Here is a 24,322-nt window from a genome sequence, read left to right on the forward strand (position 1 = left end):
GTCAACATGTGTTTCTTCCTTACACTACTGATGAAGAACGAAATGTGAAAGAAATAGAATTGTTTGTTGGAGCCTGGCTTGCCCAGTCAGAGCTCTTCCATGATTACATTAAATAAGAGTCTCTACACTCCAATGGTAAGAGAAATTATCTTCTAAAACATAACTTATAAAGGTCTGTGAGCTGGTTCTTTTCTCAGTTATGACACCATGACTGCACTGCTCTCCATAGCATAGCTACAACTGCGAGAGAAGAAGAGGCTCTAAATGTTTTCTTCTCCCTCTAGGATTTGTCCAGCAGAGAACCAGGCAGTCCACACAGATCTGCAACAGTCTGTGTTAACTCCAGCTTTAGCCCTCACTCTTCTTTTCCTAAAGATCAGCCATGCCTAGTATTTTCTGATCTTCTAACTCCTTCACGGTGCTGAACGCCACCCCCATTTGGCTTCAAACGACTCGCAGATCTGGCAAGGAATAACTGAAAGTTTCTGGGCTTGAGCAGCAACAACTTAGCTGCTCACTGGCTGTATATCACACAAAAGTATGTTCCTGAAGAGAAACTTGAAGGAATTCATGGAGCGAAAATCACAGGAGGAGGTTGCTACAGCTGTGCATGCACAGCAGAATTCAATCCCCCTTCTCTTCGCAATCATGATGCTCTTCAAAGAAAACAGAAGCAAGAATACAGCCAGGCTTCTCCCAACCCCAGGATTCAGATTTTAGCATAATCCTGTTATAGAAAGAGGAATTAGCTGTAGCACTTGGTCCTACTTCTTGACCTCAGTGATATTTGAATCCTAAATTCAATGGTGGCTGATCTCTAAATGCAACCATAATGTTTTATTTCTATTGTTCTATGATGTATGTATTCACACGTACGGGTGGGCAGTCATATCAACATATCCAAGCACCTGTACCAGGTCTAGTCTTCGTAGGAATTACAAATCAGCTTATCCACCCTGTCCGGCAGGCTGACCCACAGCGGTTCCATACTCACAGCCTGAGCAGAACAGGGGTTAACATCTAACGGCAATGAGGAAAAATAGGGGATGAATGTTTGAAAAAAACCCCAACCTGTTAGCTGGAATCACCAATCCCTTTGATAGCTAGGATCTATTTTTAATACGTAAACAATTTCAAAGATCTCTTTCTAAACAGGTGAGGATCTGTGCCATCTGTTGGAGATAGGGTGTGAAATAGCACAACATGGATAGCAACACATCTTCCCCCCGAGGAAAAGAGATGTGCATTCTGGAAAGGCGGTAAAGAGATTGCTATGAAAAAAGAGCAAATCAGTCTCTGCGTTCTTATGCCAATTGATTTATACTTCTCCCTTTGTATGTTTTTGGGGCTGGGGGTGCATTAAATTCCTTCCAAAAGCTAGGGTGCTTAGCTGAAAACTAGCACTGTAAGGAAATGGACGTACTGAAGTGCATGGTCTTCTCAGGCATACGTACCTTCAGTAACTAATGGAATTTCTCTGGTAACTTGTTTCCCTTGAAAACCTCAGTCCCTGGTAAGATTAGATGCAGAAATGTGCATTTGGTTAGGACTGGGGAATGCACGCTAAGCTGCATCCTGCCACCTTTAAGGACAGGTACTGGAAGCTGCTGGGTTGCAGGAAAGGTGTCCTGGGGGAGCAGGAGCAGTGGGCAGGGTCAGGCAGCCTTTGCTCAGGTGTGCATCCCCTGCAGCCTTGCAGCTCCCAGTCGCAGTGGGGACCTTCCCGCATGGCCACCTCCTTGGCGCGGAGGGAACAGGCTACGGTAGAAACATTTGTTCCCTGTGAAACGGGACACAGGGTTCTTCAGACTTCGATGGAAAGACAGCACTGAGGTTGGCAGGCAGAGCCTCTGCTGGGAGAAACAGAAGCGAAGGCGCGTGGCAGCGCCTTGACCTCTGCCCTGGCACAAAAGAGCAGTTATGAACGGGGTGAGACCTTCCTGCCCTATGCTGCAAACCTGGGCCGGGAGCAGGAATTGGAAAATTCCAGCATAAAGGGTGCTGCGCTCCCCAAGAGCGATGAGGTGAGGAGGAGGAGGCGGGAGGTCGCACCAGGACATTCCTGTGCTCTCCTGCGAGCTGACGGACTCTAACCACCCCTCCGACCCTCCCTGTCTCCGGCGAGGGGCCTGCCGGGGCGGTGGCGGGCCCGGGCCGTGCCCTCCCGCCTGCGTCCCCTGCGCTCGGGCCCCCGCACGGCGGAGGGAAGGCGGGAAGAAGGCCCCGAGGCCCCGCCGCGGGAGGAGGGGAGGCCCCGCCCGCCCCATGGCCTCCCCGGGCCCGCCGCGCACGGCGCCCCCTGGCGGGGCGGGACGGGGCGGCGCGGAGGGGCGCGGCGGCGGCGGGCGGTGCAGGTAGGGACGCGGCGCGGGATGGGGGGAGACACCCGCGCCCGGTGGAGAGGCGCTGCGTGGCACCCGCGGGGTGGCGGCCTCCTTCCCCTGGGCGGCAGCGGCAGCGGCGGCAGCGGTGGCGGTGCGGGGCTCCGGGGGAACGCGCCGCCGCCGCCCCGCGGCCGGGGTCCCGCCGCGCCGGCAGGTGGGGCCTCCGCGCCGCCGCCGCCTCCCCGGCAGGGGGCAGCACCGCCCCGCGCCGCCGGGCCGCGCCGCGCCGCGCCGGGCCGGGGCCCCGCTCGCGCCTGAGGGAGGGCGGCGGGGCAGGTGCCTCGGCTGCGGGGAGGGAGGCGGCGGCAGCGTGCCTCTCAGCCCGGCGGGCTGCGGGGCTCTTCCTCCCGCCGCGCCGGTCCGTTCGCCGAGGGACGTGAGGTGGCAGCCGGGCCCCGCGGAGGGGGGGTGTGTGTGTCTGGGGGAGGGGGGCGGTGTTGCGGGATTTGCGGCATTCGCTCCTTCCCGTCGCCCCCGGGCGGCTCCCCCGGGCTCTCGGGGTACGGAGGGCCGGGCCCGCCCGGGGAGGCGGTGGCGGTCCGCGGGGAGCGGAGCGGGGCAGGTCGCGGTCTGCAGCGGGCGGCCCTCCCCCTGCGAGGGGCTCACCACCCCCCGCTCCGCTCCTGTCAAGGAGCGGTTGGGGGGATTTATAGGAGTAACAACGACTCGTGATGTCAGCCCGTGCCTAAAATAGAGAGGGATAGACTGCAAATCCACGGCTCGAGGGCTAAAGCCTTCCAATCCCGCCTCAGCCGCCGCCGCGCCGATGTGAAGCCCCCCCCACCTCCCGCACACACCCCCCACACACCCCCACACCCACCCACCCACAGGCAGCCCACGGCGAGGGGAGGGCGCCGGGGATCGCAGCCCAGGTGCCAGCGCCTCCTCGCCCTGCCGGGCAGCGCCGGGCGGCCGCGGGGCTCCAGCGCCGGTCCCCGGGGCACCGGGAGAGAGACAGCCCGCGGCGGGGCGGGGGCGAGCGCGGAGCGGAGCTGCCGGATCCTCGCCCTGCGGAGCCTCCAGGATTACAAGGAATTGCGTGCTTCTTCCCAGCAGGCGAGCGAGGGTTATCCCAAAGAGCCAACCTCCTTCGTGCCCTACTGTCCAAAATAATCCCTTGGACTCTTGAGAAGACAGGGGGGCTTTCGGGACCATGGCATCGACAGAAGGGTGAGGGGACCGTCTCTTGCGAGGGAGGAACGGGAGGATGGGGGTGGGGGGTCCGGCATTGTGCTTTTGGTAACAGTTTCCTGCCATCTGCTTCATTGTTAATCCTTGCCCTTTACCGTTCCCGGCCGGAAGACTTGGGGAGCAAGGGGAGACAAGAAGCAGAGGAGCCCTGTTTAGGAGGGGAGGGGGGGAAAAGAATTTCAAATATGAGCCACTGGAAAGGTTTTGCTTTTCCTCCCATCACTTCTTTACTTAACCCCTGGAGGGCAGATGGAGCTTAAATCACCTGCCTGAAAGGAGAGTCCAAGTGAATGGTTAACACAGAAGCGGAGGGGGGAGCAGCCTCCTATATATAATAATAATAATAATAATAATAATAATAATAATAATAATAATAATAATAATAATAATGAATAGTTCAAAAAGAACCAAGGAGCTGTCCCCCCCACCCGCCCACCCACCCCTTAAAAGGACAACAAACAAATCCAACTTCTTGAGGAGTTTTGCAATTTTGCAGTTTTGTGCCAAATGCATTACAGTGCTAGCAAGAGAAATGTTGGGAATGGCAAAGGGTTATACAAGAGGCTTTAAAGAAACGCAAACACAGTTCAGCCCTGGTGGTGTTCCTTGGAAGGAGACCTTTCTCCCTACCCCTGACAGGATGGCAAGGATCAGCCGCTTTGTTGCTCCAATGAGGCTGGGGGCTTGTTCGGTTTACAGGGTAACTGGTCATAGGAGAGGAGAGAAAACGTTTGGTTGATCAGTGGTTGCCCTCTTAGAATACTAGCTAGCATTAGACCGCGTCTGATGTGAGCCTTCCCTTTATCCCTGGATGTTGTCAGGTTGTATCAGCATGATCTGCTCTGGATAGGACTCTCTGAGGACAGAGTGCAAAAGGGAGCTCTGTTTATATTGCTTTTGTGTCTCTCAGGCTGAAAGAATTGCTAGGCTGATTTAAATAACCTGACACACACATGTCTGGGAGGGTGTGCACCCAAGTGTCCTGTTAACTGGACAAAGGAAGGAACTGGTTCTCCGTGGAGTGAGCCCCACGCAGTTGGCTTGGGAGGAGTGGAAGGTTAGGAAGCATTAGCTTTGGAAAAGCTTTAGAAAAAGGACGTTACCCCGGGTCTGACAGAGTGCAAATCTGTGGGCCTCTTCTGGCTCTTCACAGGACTGTGACAGAGGTAACTAACTTACCATTTGCTAGTGCCTTGCCTTTGTGGGGAATTTCTGCTCCAAATTCGTACTTTCCTGTTTTGGTAGCAGCCCGGCAGTTTAGTCTGCCCTGTAGCATTTCCTCTGACAATGAAATCAGTTAACTAGGTACTGTCAACAAATGACTGGAGCCACGAGGAAGAAGCTCGAAGGTGGAGGAACCGGCCTACATCCGTAGGGTTGCAGCTCTGTCTTCTCTGTGCCCTCTGTATCCTTGGACTACCCCAACTTTCACTCTGCTCTGGGTGCTCTGGTCACTTGCTGTTTTTCATTCCCACATAAGGCGGCTGTAAAGGTCTATGCTTGGTTTTGACTGGTGGGGGAACGTGGGTTGTGTTGTGCAGGGGTTTAATAAGAGGAGACATGATGAGAGGTGGCTGTGTTAGAGGGATTTGTCAACTTTGGATGAAAGGAGGTTTTCAATGTGTGTAGAAAGAGAGGTGCTTTTAAAAGAAGTTGACCGAACAGGTGGGCTAAAGAAGATAAGGGCGCCAGAAACAGCAAAGCTTCAACAGATGCATGCTTTTGCTTTCCTTACTGGATAGAGCTAAACTGTCAAGGTGTAAAAAGAAACAAAAAGCTTAGGCTTTGCTTTCCAACTTTTTAGGAAACTTACCTAGACTTAAGACATGCTGAAACTGTTTATTTGGTATGATTCAACTAGAGCTCAGCGATAGCTGAAGGAGGTGTGGAAAACAAGTTGAGTGGGAAGCATTTCACTTGTCAATCCCTTTTTACCAGTGAGAACTTCTTCCAAAACTGAATTGTCATCTTTCCCTCCCCTCAGGTAAAAAGCTGAGGATAGAGATAAGCTTTACAACCTGGCCTAAAGGTCAGCAAACTCAGACACCATAAGGATCATCAGCAAAAGTGAATACTGACCAGACGTTGTTCGAGAAAGGCTTTCCACCAGTGCCGGCACAGTGGGAAAAAGGTAGCAGAAAGCGCCCCTTGCTGCAAGCAGAGCGGTGTATCTCAGGCACGCACAGGTACATGGAGAAAGACCTGCTGGAGGTGGGGACAAACTGCATGCACTCCAGGTTTATGTCTGATGGCTCTTGGGATGTTCAGGTAGACAGGTTGGTCGAGATCTGAAGTGTATTAAGGCTTTATTTTGTTGTGATAGAACTACTCCAAACACAGTCATTTTTGCAGTGTGTTATTTCTCCTCTAACAGGCGCTTACATAAAATCTCTAAAATGGGGATGTCGGGGGTGCAACGGGATACTTTGCGAACAACCAAAGGCTCCGATATATACACAGAGGAAGGCAAATCTGTATTCCGTTGTTAAGAAGTAGAGGTCGCTTAAAGCCAGGATTTGCTAGGAAAGATTTCCTTGTCTGCACCTTTCCAGTCATTACTTTTGTTCTTTCAATGTCTTATTTGGTTAAGCTTATCCGTGTATGGAAGTTTGCTGTCCAAATCTTTCTGTTCCAAGAGGATGGTGGACAACAGGAAACTTCAATCAGTTGAAAATGAGAAAGGGCATGTCCCCTAAGATGGCAAAATCAGACTTAGGTGTCCTCTGGGCCTACCTTGCTGTAGTTCCAGCTAGCAGGGCTTTGGCTTAACGTTGAATATGCTGTCTGTATCTTCACTGTTAAGTCTTCCTTTCACAAAATCCCCTAATACAGATCTCATTACCAAGATGGATTTTTGGTGTTTAGCTGGTGCTGAAAATGGAAAATAGCTAATTCAAGGAAGAAAGGCTAGAACCAAGTATTGATACTGCTCAGGGTTGCTTGTTTTTATGTTCTCTGTTTAAACGTCCTCTGCTGGCCCTGAGTGCATACAGGATGCTGCTGGGAGAAGTGGCCTTCTGATCTATGCCAGCATCTTCTTTCGCAAGTCCTTAGCATGTTTCAAACATCCAGAAACATTACTTCATATTCACAGATTGTGGTGTCTGGCACAGGGCTCTGTATGTGGTAGGTTGCCTATGGAGACTTACCCATAGCAGAGCATTCAAGCATTTCCTTTGCTTTTACAAGGTCTGAGAGGACCTAGAGGTTAAATGAGGTTGGCTCTCATCCAATTGATTTCCTTGGTTGCTTCCAGACCTTTCAGCAAAGTCCTGAACAGCTTGCTTCACAAGGTTTTGTTTAGGTCTCATCTCTCTGTTTAACACATTTTAAAAAACAAAAGAAAGAAACCCAAACCCCACATTTGTATAACCTAGAGATAGGTTTTCATGTTAAAACAGCATGAACCTTTGTAAACCAAATATTAAACCTTGAGTGTTTAAATTATTTATTTTATTTTACCTCTTTGCGTGATGCTACTTTAGAGACTCTGAAAATCTAGAGATGCATTTGTATTTTGTATACGTTTGAAGAGCCGGAGTTTCAGGTGTAAAGTTTGGGTTTGAGTGTGTTCCTTCAAGAATACAGCCACTAGGAGACACTATCACTTCATCTATAGTAGTAAATTAAACAGAGGCAGAGCAGGTGTCTGAGCAGGGAGCTCAACCCTCTTCGTGAAGGTCGGCCTCAGAGCAGTTGTGCCATGGCTTTTGCTAGGCAGCCCTCTCCCAATTCACAGGCATGGCTAGGGAGTCAGCGTGGGCCAGTGGCCATTCCCCGTGGGCAGTTTGGATGCGATCACCATATTTTGGAGAGTTTAATAATGCTGATGTTCCGTTCCCATCAGTCTTGGTGCTAGAGAACAGTCCCAGGGCAGGTTTTTGAAAAAAAGAGAGGTGTAACTCTTGTGGATATATGGTACACAGTTAACAGGCAAGTCTGCATGTGCGTGTGTGTGTATGCACCCTGCTTCAGCATAAGTCTAGTGAAGTGTAATAGTATGCTGAAACGTTATGTTTGAAAATACAGAAGTCTGGGTAATTGCTCAGCATTGTGATTTGATTAGTGAAATAGTTGGAAGTGCTTCACAATTTTATGTACACTTAATATAAATGGTGCTTACGTAATATGAAATGGCACGGATGCAGAGCTCCCATTCTGTTCAGAGTAGCAGATATACTGCAAGCAAGCTGCAGACATCCCTGTCTTGATATTTGACTTTATCAATATCTCATTTAACAGGAAAAGCAAAACAAAACAAAAAACCCCAGCTGCAATCCATTCCTCCTCTCCAAACTTGATCGTTCCTACATTCTTCTTCTATAGACACCCTCAACTCAAGTTTCACTGTCTCTGAAGCTACAGTCCTACAGTCATGAATACGGTTTGTCTGTACTACCCGATCACCACGCAGCAGGAGTTTGGTCCAGGTCAGGGAGCATATGATTTAATTTCTCTAAAATTAGTCATAGGATATAGTGTGGAACTCACACAGGTTTTATACTAGCTGTAGAAAGACGATTATTAGTTCAACGTAAAGTTAGCACAGGAGGCGCAAATAATAAATGCCTTACCTGGCATCAAGCCCTATGGATGCAACTTAACCTGTCAATGTTTTTGAACGAATTTGAACCTTAAGAATTAATTTATTATACAGGATTAGTGTTTCAGTCGTGCGGCTGTGGTGGTTTTGGATCTTGGAGTAGGAGTCCTAAAGCCACTTGCTGCATTGTCAAGGCAAAGTCTGAAAGGGAGATGGCCAACACATGTTACCTGCCTAGCCCAGAGACAACGGGACACACCTAGGTGATTCAGAAAAATTATCTTTGCATTTCATGGTAGGGCTCAGACACCTACACAGAGGAGTGGGTTTTCAGGATCTGCCGCGATATGTACAACAAGCACACCCACAGATTTCTTGTCATCTGAGTTTTTACTCTGTAATTTACCCACAAAATTCCTTAAAATGGAAACTTGATGAAATGTGCTGGCACACATGTTTAGATAATTCAGAGGATGAAATCCTCCAAGAGCTCTCATTGTTATTTTTATGCAGGATTTGAACAGCACTGACTCAGGGTGGAGATGTTTTCCCCTATGCTCTTTCTCAGGCATTTGTTGGACAGATGGAGTGGATGTAACCTATTAATTAGACATATCAGCTGTGGCTCTGACCTCATTTCACTGTTGTTGATTTCAAATCTCTCATCAATTTCAGTAAAACAGAATTAGGTTCTAAAGAAGATAACTCATGTTCCTTAAAACTAATCTGATGACACGATAGTTCTCATGGCCCCAACCTTTAGTTTGGCCTTGATCTACGCTTTCAAAAGAAGTTGTCATCTAGACATTAATTCCATTTTTCAACATATCCAGATCCTTATATAGATGCACAAGGATTAAAATACTTATTTCAAAGTCTACAGGGGCTTATTTATTCTGACCTTTTTGGAAAAAGCAGGTTATAGTATTGGATTAGATATACAAAGGCTAAAGGGAGATAGTGCTTCCTTAAAAAATGGCTGATGTTTTCAAAAGTCTGGCCTTACTGTGGCTTTCCGTGAGATAGATAAGCACATATGTACACCCTCCTCCATGAACATACATGCAGTTGTATATGTACAAGTGCACAAAGAACTCAGCCTACAGAGCAGGACGGTATTTCTAATCTAGCAAGTTACTGTGTTTAATTTTTCTTCTTCGTCTTCCTGTTTCCCCTTGATCTACAGGCTATCCCAACCAAGGTCACTAATAACTGTAAATTTGTGAGCAGTGTTTAAAGGGTCACAGTTTTTTGGTTAAGAAAGGCTATCATTCAAACTCTGTCCTGTTTCACCTGTGTAGCTGTGTGGTTGGCATGCGGGTTCCTTCTCAGTGTATGTGAGAGTGGGAGCGCCGGGGCTGTGTATGTGGGGGGACGCGGAGCCCACGCTAACCCCAGCCTGCAGTGCCAGGCTATCTCTGCAAAGAGCTGCCTTCATACGGGAGCAAGCTGTGAAGCTGTGTGCTTGGGAGGGGTGTGGAGAGAAGACGCAGTGCTAAAAAGTGGGCCTTCATCTTCAGTACCTTCTCATTTAATACCTTTTAATTTTCTGTATGATTTAATTCCCCTCCCCAGCCCAATGTGTTGCAATACCTGCTATTTAAAACAATTAATTGTATGAGTTCGTGAAAGCATTGGCTAGATCTCTCAAATCCATCATCTCTGTTATTGTCCATCTGCTAATGAAAACTCCTCTCTTGCCAAGTCAGTACAATATTTCACACTTTTAGCCTCCAGCTTGTTAGTTTAAAATGCTATTTCCAGAGGCATACAAGCAATAAAAATAAGCATGCTTTTACATATTTAATCCTACTTCTATGTTAATTTCAAAGCCTCTCAGTATACTTAAAAGCTTTAAGACAGTTAGTTACAATGCATGTCTCAGTGCTTGGGAAAGATAACAGACTAGGTTCAAAGGTCATTATGGTTTCTAACTTTTATCAGGAACATATTTGATCTGTGTAAGCAATTCTAAATTGGGGATCCTTACAAAGAAGACCAAAAAGAACCAAGGCATAAAAGAATTAAGGAACACTCCTGCTAATTACAGGTGTCTTTAGGAGAACAGTGTGAAATTCACAAAAATGCAGTATTTCTGGTTCACTGACATGTCTGAGAAAGCAAATTAATTTTAGTGCTTTAAAGAAAAGAAGGTGGAAAGGGAATTTAGAAATGAAAAACCTTTAATTTTTACTTTTTAAAAATAAATGCTTAGTTTCAGTCCAAACACATTCATTTCAAACCTATTTTTCAACTGGAAAAACAGTCAATGAAAAAAGGAAGACTAAAATGAAATGGTAGGGGCTCCAATACAAAGGAAAACACTTCACTGTGTATTAGGGAAACATTTTGGGTTGACAAAAACAATATTTGTCTTTTTTGTGTTGTTTTTTTAAGTTTTGCTAACAAAGCTTATCTTTTTTAGTGTGACTGCGACTGATCTATTTCTCAACGTTTAAAAAATACAAATATGAAGTAAAAAATCAGTAATTTTTCCAGGCTGCTTTCTGCTCTGTAGTGTTTTTTAGTATTTTCCCAATGCATGAGTTAAACTCTGGGCTGTTCCTGTAGGCATTTAAATTTATATAGAGTCATAGAATGGTTTGGGTTGGAAGGGTCCTTTAGAGGTCATCTAGTCCAGCCCCCCTGCACTGAGCAGGGACATCTTCAACTAGATCATGTTGGTCAGAGCCCGTCCAACCTGACCTGGAATGTTTCCAGAGATGGGGCATCTACCACCTCTCTGGGCAACCTCTTCCAGTGTTTCACCATCCTCACTGTAAAAAATAGCTTCCTTATATCTAGTCCAAATCCACCCTCTTTCAGTTTAAAACCATTACTCCTTGTCCTATTCCAACAGGCCCTGCTAAAAACTCTGTCCTCATCTTTCTTTATAAGCCCCCTTTAAGTACTGAAAGGCTGCAATAAGGTCTCCCTGGAGCCCTCTCTTCTCCAGGCTGAACAACCCCCAACTCTCTCAGCCTGTCCTCATAGGAGAGGTGCTCAAGCCCTCAGATCATTTTCGTGGCCGTCTTCTGGACTCGTTCCAACAGGTCCATGCCCTTCTTGTGCTGAGGGCCCCGGAGTTGGACGCAGCTCTCCAGGTGGGGTCTGACAACAGTGGAGTACAGGGGCAGAATCACCTCCCTTGACCTGCTGGCCACGCTGCTTCTGATGCAGCCCAGGATACAGTTGCCCTTCTAGGCTGCGAGCGCACTTTGCTGGCTCATGTCCATCTTTTCATCCACCAGTACCCCCAAGTCCTTCTCCACAGGGCTGTTCTCAATGCCTTCATCCCCCAGCCTGTATTGATATTGTGTTGAGTTGCCCCAAACCAGGTGCAGGACCTTGCACTTGGGCTTGTTGAACCTCACGAGTTCACATGGGTCCACTTCTTGAGCTTGTCCAGGTCCCTCTGGATGACATCCTGTTCCTCATTCATGTCAACTGCACCACTCAGCTTGGTGTCATCTGCAAACTTGCTGAGGGTGTGCTCAATCCACTGTCTATACCACTGATGAAGATATCAAACAGCACTGGTCCCAGTACAAACCCCTGAACGACACCACTCATCACCAATTTCTATCTGGACATCAAGGCATTGACTACTATCTGGCTGCAACCATCCAGCCAATTCCTCATCCACCCATCAAACCCATATCTCTCCAGTTTAGAGAGAAGGATGTTATGGATGACCACATCAAAGGCCTTAGAGAAGTCCAGATAGATGACATCAGTGGCTCTTCCCTCGTCCACTGATGTATTCAGCCCATCGTAGAAGGTCACTAGGTTGGCCAGGCAGGACTTGCCCTTGGTGAAGCCATGCTGGCTGTCTCAAATAACCTCCCTGTGCTCCATGTGCCTTAGGTTAGCTTCTAGGAGGATCCGTTCCATGATCCTCCCAGGCACAGAGGTGTGTCTGACAGGACGGTAGTTCACAGGGCTCTCCCTTCTACCCTTTTTAAAAATGGGTGCAATGTTTCCCTTTTCCCAGTCCCTGGGGACTTCACCTGACTGCCATGGCTTTTCACATACTGTGGAGAGTGGCTTGGCAACTACATCAGCCAGTTCCCTCAGGACTCTTGGATGCATCTCGTCAGGTCCCATTGACTTATGTATATTCAGGTCCTCAGGTGGTCTTGAACCTGATCTTCTCTGAAAGTGGGAGGGACTTTCCTCCCCCAGCCCTGCCTTGAGGTCCATCCACTTGAAAGGTGTGGGAAGAGAGATTGCCAGTGAAGACTGAGCCATAATGTTGTTGAGCACCCCAGCCTTCTCCTTTTCCATTTTTATCAGTTTGCCAGTCTTTCTCATCATGTGCGGTACACTTTCTTTGATGTTTCTTTTCTGGCTGACATACCTGTAGAAGCCCTTCTTGTTATTCTTTGCATCCCTTGCCAAGTTCAGCTCCAGCCATGCCCTGGCCTTCCTGACCCCATCCCTCCACAACTGGGCAGCGTCCTATACTCTTCCCAGGATATCTGTCCCTGCTTCCACTGCCTGTGCATTTCCTTCTTGTCCTGGGGATCAAGAGCTCTTGTGCTCTATGGAAAACATCCTTAAAGATCTGCCTGTTCTGTTCTCTTCCCTTGTCCCTGAGGGCAGTTTCCCAGGGGGTCCTATTGACCTACTCCTTGAACAGCTGGAAGTTTGCATTCAGGGTCCTGACTTTACTCTTCATCTGACCCATATCTCTCAGGGCTGCAAACTCCACCAGTGCATGTTCCCTGCAGCCCAGGCTGCCTCCAGTCTTGACGTCACCAGTTAGCTCACCTGCATTGGTGACCATCAGGTCCAGTATCGCATCCCCTCTGGTAGGGCTGTCTGTGACCTGGCTTAAGAAGGTATCCTCAGTGCATTCCAGGAATCTTCTGGATTGCCTACAGGTCGCTGTGCTACTTTACCAGCAGATGTCGGGGTGGCTGAAGTGCCCCAGCAGGATGAGAGCCTGCGAGCACAATGCCTTCTCTAGCTGGAGTAAGAAGGCTTTGTCAATATGCTCCCCTTGGTCAGGCGGCCTGCAGTAGACACCAACCACAAGGTTCCCTTTGTTGCCTCTATCTCTAATTCTCACCTATAAGCTTTCAACCTACTTGTTGCCATTCTTCAGAGACAGCTCTTCACACTCTATCCATTTCTCAATGTAGAGGGCAACCCCTCCACCTCTCCTACCTTGCCTGTCCCTTCCAAAAAGCTTGTAACCATCGATAGATGCACTCCAGTCACTGGATTTGTCCCACCAAGCTTCAGTAACGGCAACTAGGTTGCAGCTTTCTAGCAGCATGGTGGCTTCCAACTCCTCCTGTTTGTCGCCCATGCTGCATGCATTGGTGTAGAGGCACGTAAAGCTGGGCTGTCTGCTGTGTCACCTTAGAGGAACACCCCTTAATTCTTTTGAGGTATTTCACTGATGTTTTTCTGTTGGCTCCTATTACCTCAGGAGCCCCTGGCTCATCTCTGTAAGACTTCAAGTGTGCTCCAGTGTGGCCAGCATGTCTCAGAGCAACAGGCTGAGGGCCCTTGCTGGCACCCCATCCCTCTAACCTTGGTGTGCCGTCCCACAGCTTTTCATGGGCACGCCTGATATGTTCCCCCTCCCCCTTCAAGTCTAGTTTAAAGCTCTGTCAATAAGCCCTGCTAGCTCATGAGCAAAGACCCTCTTCCTCCTTTCAGAAAGGTAAATCCCATCTGATGCCAGCAGGCCGGTGCCGTGTAGGCCATCCCATTATCAAAAAAAACCCAAATTGTGTCAATAACACCTGTCACAGAGCCATGCATTAACAGACTTGGTGCATCTGTTCCTTCCAGTGTTGCTGCCTGAAACTGGAAGGAGAGAGGAAAAAATAACCTGTGCTCCAGATTCCCTCGCTAACCGTCCCAAGGCCCTGAAATCTCTTTTGATTGCCCTTGGACTGCATATTGCGGTTTCATCGCCACCCACGTGGAAGAGCAGTAATGGGTAATAGTCCAAAGGCCATACCAGGCTAGGAAGTTTCCTAGTGATGTCCTTAACTCAGGCCCCAGGGAGGCAGCAGACTTCACTAAGAGGGTCTGATTGGCATATTGGACCCTCTGTTCCCCTCAGAAGGGAGTTGCCTACAACTGTAATATACATTATGTATACGTACATATATGTGTATGCTTTGTTGCTCCATTACAGATACTGTCTTCTTTCTTCAACAGTTTTATTTAGTAAACTTCGCTGCTGTTTCTGTCATACTGGTGTATTTTAATTCCACCTTATATATTTCCACAGTAATTTTTGGCTTTCTCTTTTATCATTAGATATTGGTCTACTTTCTACACTTCCAAGCATCTCTGTTGTCATTCTTTTATTTCTCATGGCTTCTATTTTATCCTTTTTAGTAATAATTCTCTTTCCTGGTCACCATACACTGATGACTCACCTAGAGTCTCTGTGAAGACAGCCTGTTGAAAAGAGGTTTTGCCAAGTCTCTACGCTTCAGTACTATTTTGTTTAGTTTGGACTAAAATATTTCTTCTTATCTGGCTGCATACAAAAGCATATCTGATTCTGTCTTCAGCTGGTTCACGGCTCTGGCTTCCAAAATTGCCAGGAAGTTTTGAGCCTTTTCTCTGTTAATCTCAAAACCTGTTAGTGTATTTTATGGTGTTGATTTTCACAATGGTAGGTTTGCAGCATTGGCTTTTAATACTGTTAACCCTATATAGGGATAGGGGCTGCCTGCCTGTCTCTGTTGGGTGGGCAGGATGCAACTGACATTACCAAAGTCAAGGTCCTTCAGCTCCATCCAGGAACTCAGCTTTTTCTTGTTCTGTGATAGCTATTGACTGCATCCCCAATAAGAAGACAATGGACAGCACCTCTGAAGTGGATATTTCAGGGCAAGTGTAAATATTATCGGTCACCCCTTCAGCTTATCCAGAATAATGCATGATGTATCCAAGTGTAAAATCTGTGTGAGTGAGAAGATAGTCAATTCGGTACTAGAATGCTTAGAGAGGGTAGTAGTAAAACCTGCATTCAAACTGATACTTGACAGAAGTGTAAATGCATTAATTTATCCCTGCACATCTACTCCAGGGAAGACAGGTTAGCAGGTCTAAGGGGAGCTATAAGTGTATCACCTGCTAGTTCACATTTCTGTGTGAATCAAGTTAGACTTACTTAGTCCCACTGCCAAATTTGTCCTTCAAATCTGAGAGTGACGGCACCTCTGATTTGTTTGTGGCCTCCTAAAGCCATACCATGTGGTTTCCAGATGGTGGACTTCATCTCCCCCAAGGCAGGATCCCCTGATGTTTGCCTTTCCACCTGTTCATTGTACTTTCCTCCTGTCATTTACTGTGCTAACCCCAGCAGCTGAGTTAAGTTTGGATCTTGGAGATTTGCTCTCTCACAGGGACAGTGAGTGACAGAGATTACACTGGAAAACAAGTCACGTGCATGGCTAAGCTTCTGACACACTGCACGTCATTTACAAAGGCTGTCTGGCAGGTGCTGTGGGCAAACCTCCCTGTTCCTATTCCTTTAGGCAAGTGTGTCTTATGCAGCACCCTCTTAGAGGGGTTAACTGACATCTCTGGTACATCTTTCCAACCTGGAGGAGCAACATGATCAGGGAGAAGTTTAGATCCTGAAGGTGGTGTAACTGTATTAGCCCAGCATTGTATCCAGGCTAAGGGCTGCCTCTTAACCAAGGTAATTAGCTTGAGCACAGGAGAGTGCTAGTATGGATGTCCCAGACTAGTGCAGAGGCAGACATGGGTACCCTTTATGTCCCAGGTCAGGCCTGTACAGAGCCTTGAAAGCCTGTTTCTCAACAGGTTTCTCAGTCCAAGGAAAAAAAGATCAATATTATTTTTTCTAGAGTATAAAAATTATGGCCAGCATTTGTGATTTGTACTAACCACTGACCATCTAGGACCATGGCTTCCTTAATTTAAAAAAATGCCAACACATATGGAACATGTAACTGGGGGTATGAGAGTGGACTAGAGGCTCTCCAGAGGTCCCTTCCAACCTTAACTGTTCTGAGATTCTGTATACCACAAACACATAGTATGCAGCTGTCTCCATGTAGCATCTTCATATCTCAGTTCTTGGAAACAGCTGTGATGCCATGTACTGCTGGCACACCATACTGTACTATTACCGTGTCCATGTTACTGATTTTTCATGAGATTGGCTTCAGGCTATGTATACATGAACAGTAGTCCAGCCCAACAGGAATAGTTAGTCCTGATAAGTCCACACTACACTGGTTAGTATGTGGAGAGTCTTAGGTGTGCTCCAAGAATGGAGAGTCTTAGGTGTGCTACACTTCCTGGTGTAGCTTAATTAAAAAGTAATTCAGTGTGTCTGAATTACACAGCTCTGCAATGCCAACTGGAGCACAACAGGTGGGCATCGTCACTCCAGAAGCTCGCTGCTGATTTGGACTAAATTGCTAATGTAAGTTTACCCTCAGTTCGTTACTGATGCTCCTCAGGTAAGCGCTCCCCACTGGACAGCTTCCTGGCAGGCTCTTTTCATCTTCTGGATCCTCATGTGCATGCTGGCAGCACGGCTGCTTCTGCGGCCACAAGCTGAGATGCTGCCATGGTCTGTTGAGATGTTTGTGTATGTAAACCACTGGCGAACAGTATTGTCCTATTCGTCACAAGCAGCACAGACTGGAGCAAAGCATGGCTGCAGGTAAACCATAGCCTCCAGTCACACAGAATGTGGAGGCTTCTGTGGCAAGTTCATGCCAAATGTGCAGAGGTCTCTTGGGTCCATACAATGGCAGAAGTGGCATACCGAATGTGTACAGTTGCAGTACGCTTCCTTTGAGGCAGAGAGCTACCTCATTAATTAAGCATCTGGTCCTTATCTGTGTAAGAGCTACTCTTGCTGTAGTAACTGAGAAAAGATTTGTCCTTAAAAGCGCACAGGAACATAAACACATGGCATCCCCACACACGCATGCATATGGGAATTAATTAACACCTGGCTGCTATTTATATCACAGCAATCTAGGACAGGAAGTGAAAAACAGATCAGAATCACTCACCCAACATTTTAGGGGGACTTAGAACAGGCAGATGACAACCTCCCATGCTGGAAACTGCCGGGAGATACTATTCCTATTGATATAAAAAGTGTCAGAGGAACCTTCACAGCTATGTAGGCCAAAAGTGTTACAAAACCTGTCTCACTGTAATACCAAAGCACCTCAGCAGAAGTCTTCCTCTGCTTCCAGGATTAGCTGTTGCCTTCCTTCTTGCTTTCTTTCCTATTGTGCTGGCAGGCATATGTTCCATGGTGGTCAACTGAAGGGGGGGTGTTTCTAACAGCCCTTTCTGAGGGGAGCCTGGAGACCATCTGAAAGGCACCATACTGGGCTCGAAGTTAAGGGCAGGAGGGCCCCATAGCAGTCACCACCTCTTCAAGTGAGTTGCTGGAGTGCCTTGAGGAGGTCATTCCTATCTCCCTTTTCTGGGAACGGGTTTGTGTCACATGGTGGCACCCTTGCAAACTGAATAAAGCTTGAGCTCCTGCTGCATCCTCTCTCCCTCCCTCAGGGAGATCTAGGGGGTCTTCACCCTCACGCAGTAACCGAGGCTTGAATATCTTTCTGATGTTGATCCCCTGATTGTGTCTGGCTTGAAATCAGTTAATAGATGGAAAGACTTACTGGGCAGCAGGAGACAGATAAAACCCACAAGGATGGTGTGGTTGTGTAAGCCCCATTTTTTTAGGTAACCTGGCAGTAGATGCAAAATCATAGGGCAAAGGGTAAAATCCCAGTATGTTGGTTGGAATGTATCATACCCAGCTATTTTTGCCTAGACACTTTTTTTTCCTCAATAATATTTAGCAATAAGATGTTACTATCAGTAGCGGTTAAGGATTTTGTGAAACATAAAGCAAGAACATACATAGCTAAATTGTTTTAGGAATCCTGTTCTGTCCACCTTGGATTCTCACCAACTTCTTGCCTTAGGTGATGGTATTGTGTTACCAAGTGCTCTTAAACAGTTATGTTATTTTGCCTTTCCACAAATGAGGTAGGCTGTTGAGTTTAGGTACCTCAATTTCATAGTTGTGCATGCTTTGGAAGCCTCTGTGTCTTAGGAGATAAATCTGCTTAAGATCATGCCGTTTGTCATTGTGCTGGCAGTGTCCAAAAGCCTGGGGTTGGAATCGGAGTCCAGCCATATATTAACTGTTACATCCATTTACAGTAGAAAGACAGACAGTTGTCTGCTTCGGACAACTTGCAGTCTCTTATAGAGGTCCAGCAGACTGCAGCAGTGAGTGCGTGGCAGTGTTTATTACCAGAACTTCTTTGTGTGCTGCTTTTCTGCTAGCTAAAAAAAAAGACACCATTAGTTTTTATGGCCCCTTGATGTAGGGGCCCCGGTGAGAGCAGGAGTAAGGTGGAGTCCAAAACCAACTCAGTTTGTACGTTTTATTTATTCACTAACCTACAGAAACATTTTCTAATTCAAAATAACAATGGTGTTAGTTAATCTGGATGTATTGTCCAAATCAGGAGGAAAGAATGTGTTTTGCTGTCTTGAGGGAATAGTAAAGATGTAGTCATAGAAAGGCTCGAATGCCAAAATCTTTATTCCTGACCATTTTGATCTTTGGGCTGCTCCCAAAATATCCTGTGGAGCTAGCATATGTAGCCCTTAACAAAAAAAACATTAAGAACAATAATATTTCATCAGTGAAGTTTCCCCCTGTGTCTGGATCACTCAACCTAGATTTGTCATTTACTTTGATAAGTACAATAATATTCTGCTGTATGTCGTGCTATTCAACCTGCATATGAAATTGGTTCATTGCTTAGACGCCTTGACAAATTGATATAATGATGGTGTAAGATTGATATAACTGACTTGAAAAAGTGTTAAGTGATAGTTTAATTCTACTGGGTGGTAACAGTTCATAATATTTTCTATTGAGGTTTTGCATTGAAGGTAGAAAATCATTGTGATACCTGAACCAGTGTAGCAGCTATTGCATCCCTCCTCCTCATGCAAATACAGGAGGATTTCAGCAGTCAGCACATGTCTGAGATCACTAGGCTGCTCCTGAGAGCCATTGCCCACTAAGTGCTGGAGGTGATGGGAAGGAAGAGCTAGAGCTCTGACATTTAAAGCCACCAGTTCTACATCTGCAGAGGGAGCACTGAAAGTTGTCACTTGGAAGCTGCTTAGAGCTGATGAGAGGAACCTGCCAGAACGGGGCACGGGTTGGGCAGGCACATTAAGCAGGAGCTGCAGAAACAGCAGTTGGTGCCTGGAGGTCTGACTTGGCCTCAAGACTGAGAACTGAAAAGGGGGGGGACAAATTAATTACCATCTTGTGCCTGTGTGTTGATGCCTGCTAATTACCCTGGGTTACACGGTGGCCATACATCATCCTCTAAGTGAAGTATTTCCATGATTTTAGACACCATAAGAAAATCACAGTAGCTGTCATATACTGTTTCTTCATTATTTTCAAGGGGGAGAGAAAGGAAAGAGGAGGAGTGTTTTAACTTCCAGCCAGTTTCTGTGCTATTTATACTCCTTCTGCCATCAAGAAAAATGGTAGTTTCAGCAACCTCCGTTCTCATCCACGGCATATCAAGAGCGGCCAGATCAAGGTGTGGTTTTCCAATCTGTTTAATGCTGTTAAACCAGAATGCCTAAGACGCGCCTCTTTGGGCCTAGAATGACATGTACAGAAAGACTAATGTCTCCTAATTTATCTTGCTGTCTAAACAGAGAAGTCAGAGACACCTTAAGAGAAGTAATGTATTCTCATCTTTATGGATGGAGGTGTGAGGTTTGCTTCCTGTCGTCACACAGGAATCTGTGGCTATAGATAGGACAGTTCTCCTGTCGCCATAGCCAGTCAGGTAATGCAAAACTATCTGTTTCCCACACTTTTCATCCTAGGCAATGTTGGTTGCCCCCTTGCTGCCTGACTAGAGCAGCAGGAGGCCAGATGAGGGGCTGAACTTGCTTTTTTGTGTGGTCCTGCAGTGGCTTCCCTCCTCATGTGAAAAGAAAATACCAGGTTGTCTTCAGATCTGTTGAATTGTTTCGGTATGCTTATGTTCTCCTTTTGCTTTCTCTCTCTCTCTTTTTTTTTTTTTTCCCCAAGAAGCTTAAAATATCTAAAAACCTGAAAACAACTGTTTATTTTTAGAGGCAGACTGCATTTCTCAGGACTGCTGTTTCTAAGCACTGTTGTGAAATGGATGTGTTTATTAACGGTGGCTGATTTGTAAAACTAGGCTTTTAGACATCAAAAGTACATACCTGAAGGATAAGTAAGACATTTCCCAGTGGCGGGAAATACACTACTGCCAAACATACATCAAAAGCCAGAATGGAAAGATCCTTAGTGATGGATGACCAGCTTGTCACATTTCACAAACCTTCCATCATGTTTTGTTTTGCGGACTATTACAAAAAAGCACTCAGGAAAAGGAAGGTCAAAACCTAACGGAAGCCAATGGTTTCTTTAACAATTTCTGGTATAATGTGTCATGTTTCAACAGGTAGATTCTTTCTTATGGCTTATGATCTTGACATAACTTCAGATTCTGCCTAGCAGCACAGAATAGCAGGAGGCAGAAAAAAAGTTAGTCTATCATTGAATAAGCAATTAGGTAAGTAATTTAGCACCCAGCAGGGCATTTTTTAACATGACCAAGTGTAAAAGAATGGAATAGTGTGTTTTCTTGAAATTGGCCATAAACAATTATTGTCAAGGGTCTTCCTTTAAAGAACACATACTAAAAGAAACACGTGCAAACATGCAGTCACTGTTATGTCCAAGTGGTGATCTGCCACCAAGTTGCCAGGTGTCTCTAGGACATAACTGACAAACATGCCATGGCTTTAAATCGCTTCATTTGATATACTGCAAAATTTACTTTAAAGTGGAGATGGCATAGCTAGCATTTGGTTTGTCTGTGTAGGTGTTAGTGCCCTCAAAACACATATCTTAAAGATTTATCAACAGATTCTCTCTGCTGTTTCAACATGTCCTAAGTTCAGTGTAAAAGAAGTATTTGGGCTCTGTGGAAGTGATCTTCACAGTCCCATCCCAGTGTAAATCAGAAAATTATAGCAGGTGCTTTAATTTTCAGCCATTGGGATAATTTATAATGGTTAGTGAGTGTACTAGACATCCTTATCTTGTATTTCCTCCTCAGCATAACCTTTGTCCAGAGTCTCTGGAGAAGGTGGTATAGGAGTTGGCTAAGCCATATCTGTATCTTGCCATGTCTTCTCAGATAGGCATCCCTCTGACCAAGAATTAGACTCTTACTTCCTTTTGAAATATTCAAATGATGTATGTGGAACTGAAAAGGCTCTATATTTTAGCCTTAAATCTAGTCCTTTTCTAAAATCCTTTAGTGTAGCTAACACTTGTCCCTGACAACTCATTCCAATGTTAGTGTTTTCAAACCATCAGCCTTAACTTGCCTAGTGATTTATGTCTGGTTTTTTCAAGTGCCATGAGGTCCTGCAAAGATGGCGGATTAGCAGAAACAGCCAGAAAAAAATAATAAGGCAGGCAAAAAGGCACATCAGATCCCGTGCAGGCCTACAGTGCATCGCTAGAAAAATTACAGTAAATTACCCACTATAAAAGAAATACGGCAAGTTAGCTTATCTGTTTTGTGGACAATACTGAATTTGATTTCACATTAAAAAAATGTACTCACAACTCAGCAAAGGATAACGATCAGTGACTCCCCCAGGAGGAAGAGAGACCTCTTTGCCTTCCTGTTCGACATTGGTAACAACAGTTAGTAGTCTCCATCTTTATCTACGGATTCCATATGAGTGACACTGCTGAAGTACGTTTCAGTGGCGTTCAAATCAATGTGCAGGTGCACATTCTATAAGAAGACCTCAGAGTTGTAAGCTTTGTTTAAAATGCATCCTTCCAGGTCAGTGGGATCATACATTATCAGTTTTCCTGCACAAAAATGAAAACTGAAAAGTTATATTTCACCATCTAGTTATTATTTGCTCATAACGCTTTTGTTATGTTTAGTTTCCTTTTTTTTCCTATTCACTCATCCACATACAAAATGGGAATTTCCTACAGCTTGTTTAGTGCCTGTATGAATAGAGCTTGTACCGAAGACCCTACATGCATTGCACTCCTTGATTGTCCCTGGTAGGCTCAGTAACCAGACTCTTCTGTGTGAGTGTGTGTTCTCTGTGACTGTGAGTGCAAATACTAACATTCATGTGGACATCAGTGTTCACATGCAGTGTCCCACAAGTTTGCTTATACATTCTAGCATGCCTTAGACCTGAAAATTTTTCACTGTCCATTTTTTGAACATATCAAATAGTGACCCCCTGCCAAAAACTGAAGTAGGATTTAACAGTTCTGGCTACCTGCTCTGTTCTGTTTACACTATAAGCCTCTATATCTTATTTTTTCTTCAGTCTATTGACAATAGTTGGTCACCTGAGCTAGAATCAGACCTGATAGTTGCTAGAACTAATTCATGATACAGATGTCAGGTTTTACTGAAAAGAAAGTGAGGAAAAAGGTGCATTGTAGGATTTTCATGGTGCTATCCAAATACTTCTTTTAATAGGTGAAAGGTAGGTACTCTGCCCATACGTTACTTTTAGAATCTTTACTCATTTCAAGAAGGAATGTGAGGAAGGTGGTACAGATTTAATTGCAGCTCTCCCAGCCAACTATGCATAGTTTATTTGGGTTTGCCAGTACAGACTACTCTATTTGCCCATGTTCTGGCAATCACTTCTTGTCAGTTATAATAGAGGAAAATTTCATTCAGGTTTACTCTTCCTTCAGTGAGACTATTGCCTGTGAGGCTGGCAGGAAGAAAGCAGTGTCAGTGAAATATGCTTTCTTTTTGCTCAAGTCCAGTCTGTAACAGAATACATGATTCATGCCACATAAATTCTGATGCTTTGCTGGATTATCTGTTGATCCGAAAGTCTTTCTTTAGAAGTCCTTCATAGCTGCTCACAAGCATGCTAGTGCTCTGTCTGGGAATCTATGGGCTTGCCTACTGTGAAGCAAGCTGTTTGGCTAACTGGCTGTGCTGTGCACTAGCTACTCTGCACTAGTTCCTTAGCCCAAAGCAAAGGAGAAGTAGCTGACTACCTTGAAAGGGTGGGATAGCCAGCATGGTACCTTTGCCTGCACCGAAATAGATTCCCAGTGCAGGAAGGCCTTACAGTTGTAAAGGCTTTGCTGTCTGAAAAAAAGTCACATTTTCTTTCAATTCACTATGAGTTTCAGCAGCTTCGTTTTCTTTGGCTGGGTTCTGAATGCAACTGCCCATATGAGGCCAGGAGATGGGGTTAAAGAATTGATTTTGACTGCTCGTTTCTGACTGCCAGCTAGCAGTACATGAGGCTCTCTGCAAGTTTGAGCCTGGCAGCTAATAAAACTGCTGGATTTTATGCAGAAAATGAATTTGACTCATACTTACTTGTCTTAGAAATATAATGCAGCTGTGTCAGAGTGACAGGCCTTTACTTGTTGTGGACTTTGCCTTTTCCCTCTGTGGCGCAATTCTCTCACTGTGGGTGTAAAAGGAGCAGGGAACTCATGAAACCAAGTAGCATGCAGTTGCTTGTGGCTCTTTCGGTGAAAAAAAACTCAGGTAGAGCTCAGAAACACTTATGTGATATGCAGAAATGGGGGCTGGAAAGCTAATGTTCCCAGTTCTCGTGTCACAGAGTATTTTGTTAACAGTAAATGCTGCCATACAGTAATATATAACCGCAGGGACACAACAAGGCTGTATGGGAGGGTGTAATTAGGACTAAAAAAAGATTACTTGAGAAAACCAAAGCAAGCCAAGTAGATGCTTCCTTAATGAGGCTGTGACAAAAGTACTCACAGATGGTAAATGGACTTTTTTTTTTAAATGAAACACCATAAATAGACTAATGAAACTCCATTTAGGAATACACTGACAATACCACTTCCAAGTTGCAGTTGTGGAGTGACATTTTCTCCTGCCTTAGAAAAATACAAACCTGGAATTCAATTCTGATAGCAGACAAACAGTGAAGACTCATCATATTTAAAAAATAGAATTCATAATACTCAGATCTGATTTATAATAAAAAATATGACATATTTTGAAAATTATGTCTGTGATTTTCTTTGAGTTCTCCCCAAAGCGGGAAGGAAAGGGAAAGGGAAAGGGAAAGGGAA

General features: G+C 45.7%; 1 protein-coding gene across 5 annotated transcripts in view; it reads left to right on the top strand.

The window, feature by feature from the left end:
• Positions 1–2,269: 2,269 nt before the first annotated feature.
• The window catches only part of SLC1A2 (solute carrier family 1 member 2), a 100,112-nt gene continuing 78,059 nt past the window's right edge, over positions 2,270–24,322 (top strand). Inside the window, exons 1-2 of one of the 5 annotated variants that reach the window (XM_075094352.1) lie at positions 3,441–3,554; positions 5,560–5,761. Coding sequence is in view for 1 of the 5 variants with exons in the window: in XM_075094349.1 (XP_074950450.1) it covers positions 3,538–3,554 (17 nt within the window). In the remaining 4 variants the exon portion in view is untranslated. Of the gene's footprint in view, positions 2,355–3,437; positions 3,555–5,559; positions 5,787–24,322 lie in introns of those variants that run through there. The other 4 variants (XM_075094353.1, XM_075094348.1, XM_075094349.1 and 1 more) reach the window with 4 other exon arrangements.

The sequence above is a fragment of the Phalacrocorax aristotelis genome, chromosome 5 (genome assembly GCF_949628215.1).
Source record: "Phalacrocorax aristotelis chromosome 5, bGulAri2.1, whole genome shotgun sequence".
NCBI classification, from domain to species: Eukaryota; Metazoa; Chordata; class Aves; order Suliformes; family Phalacrocoracidae; genus Phalacrocorax; species Phalacrocorax aristotelis.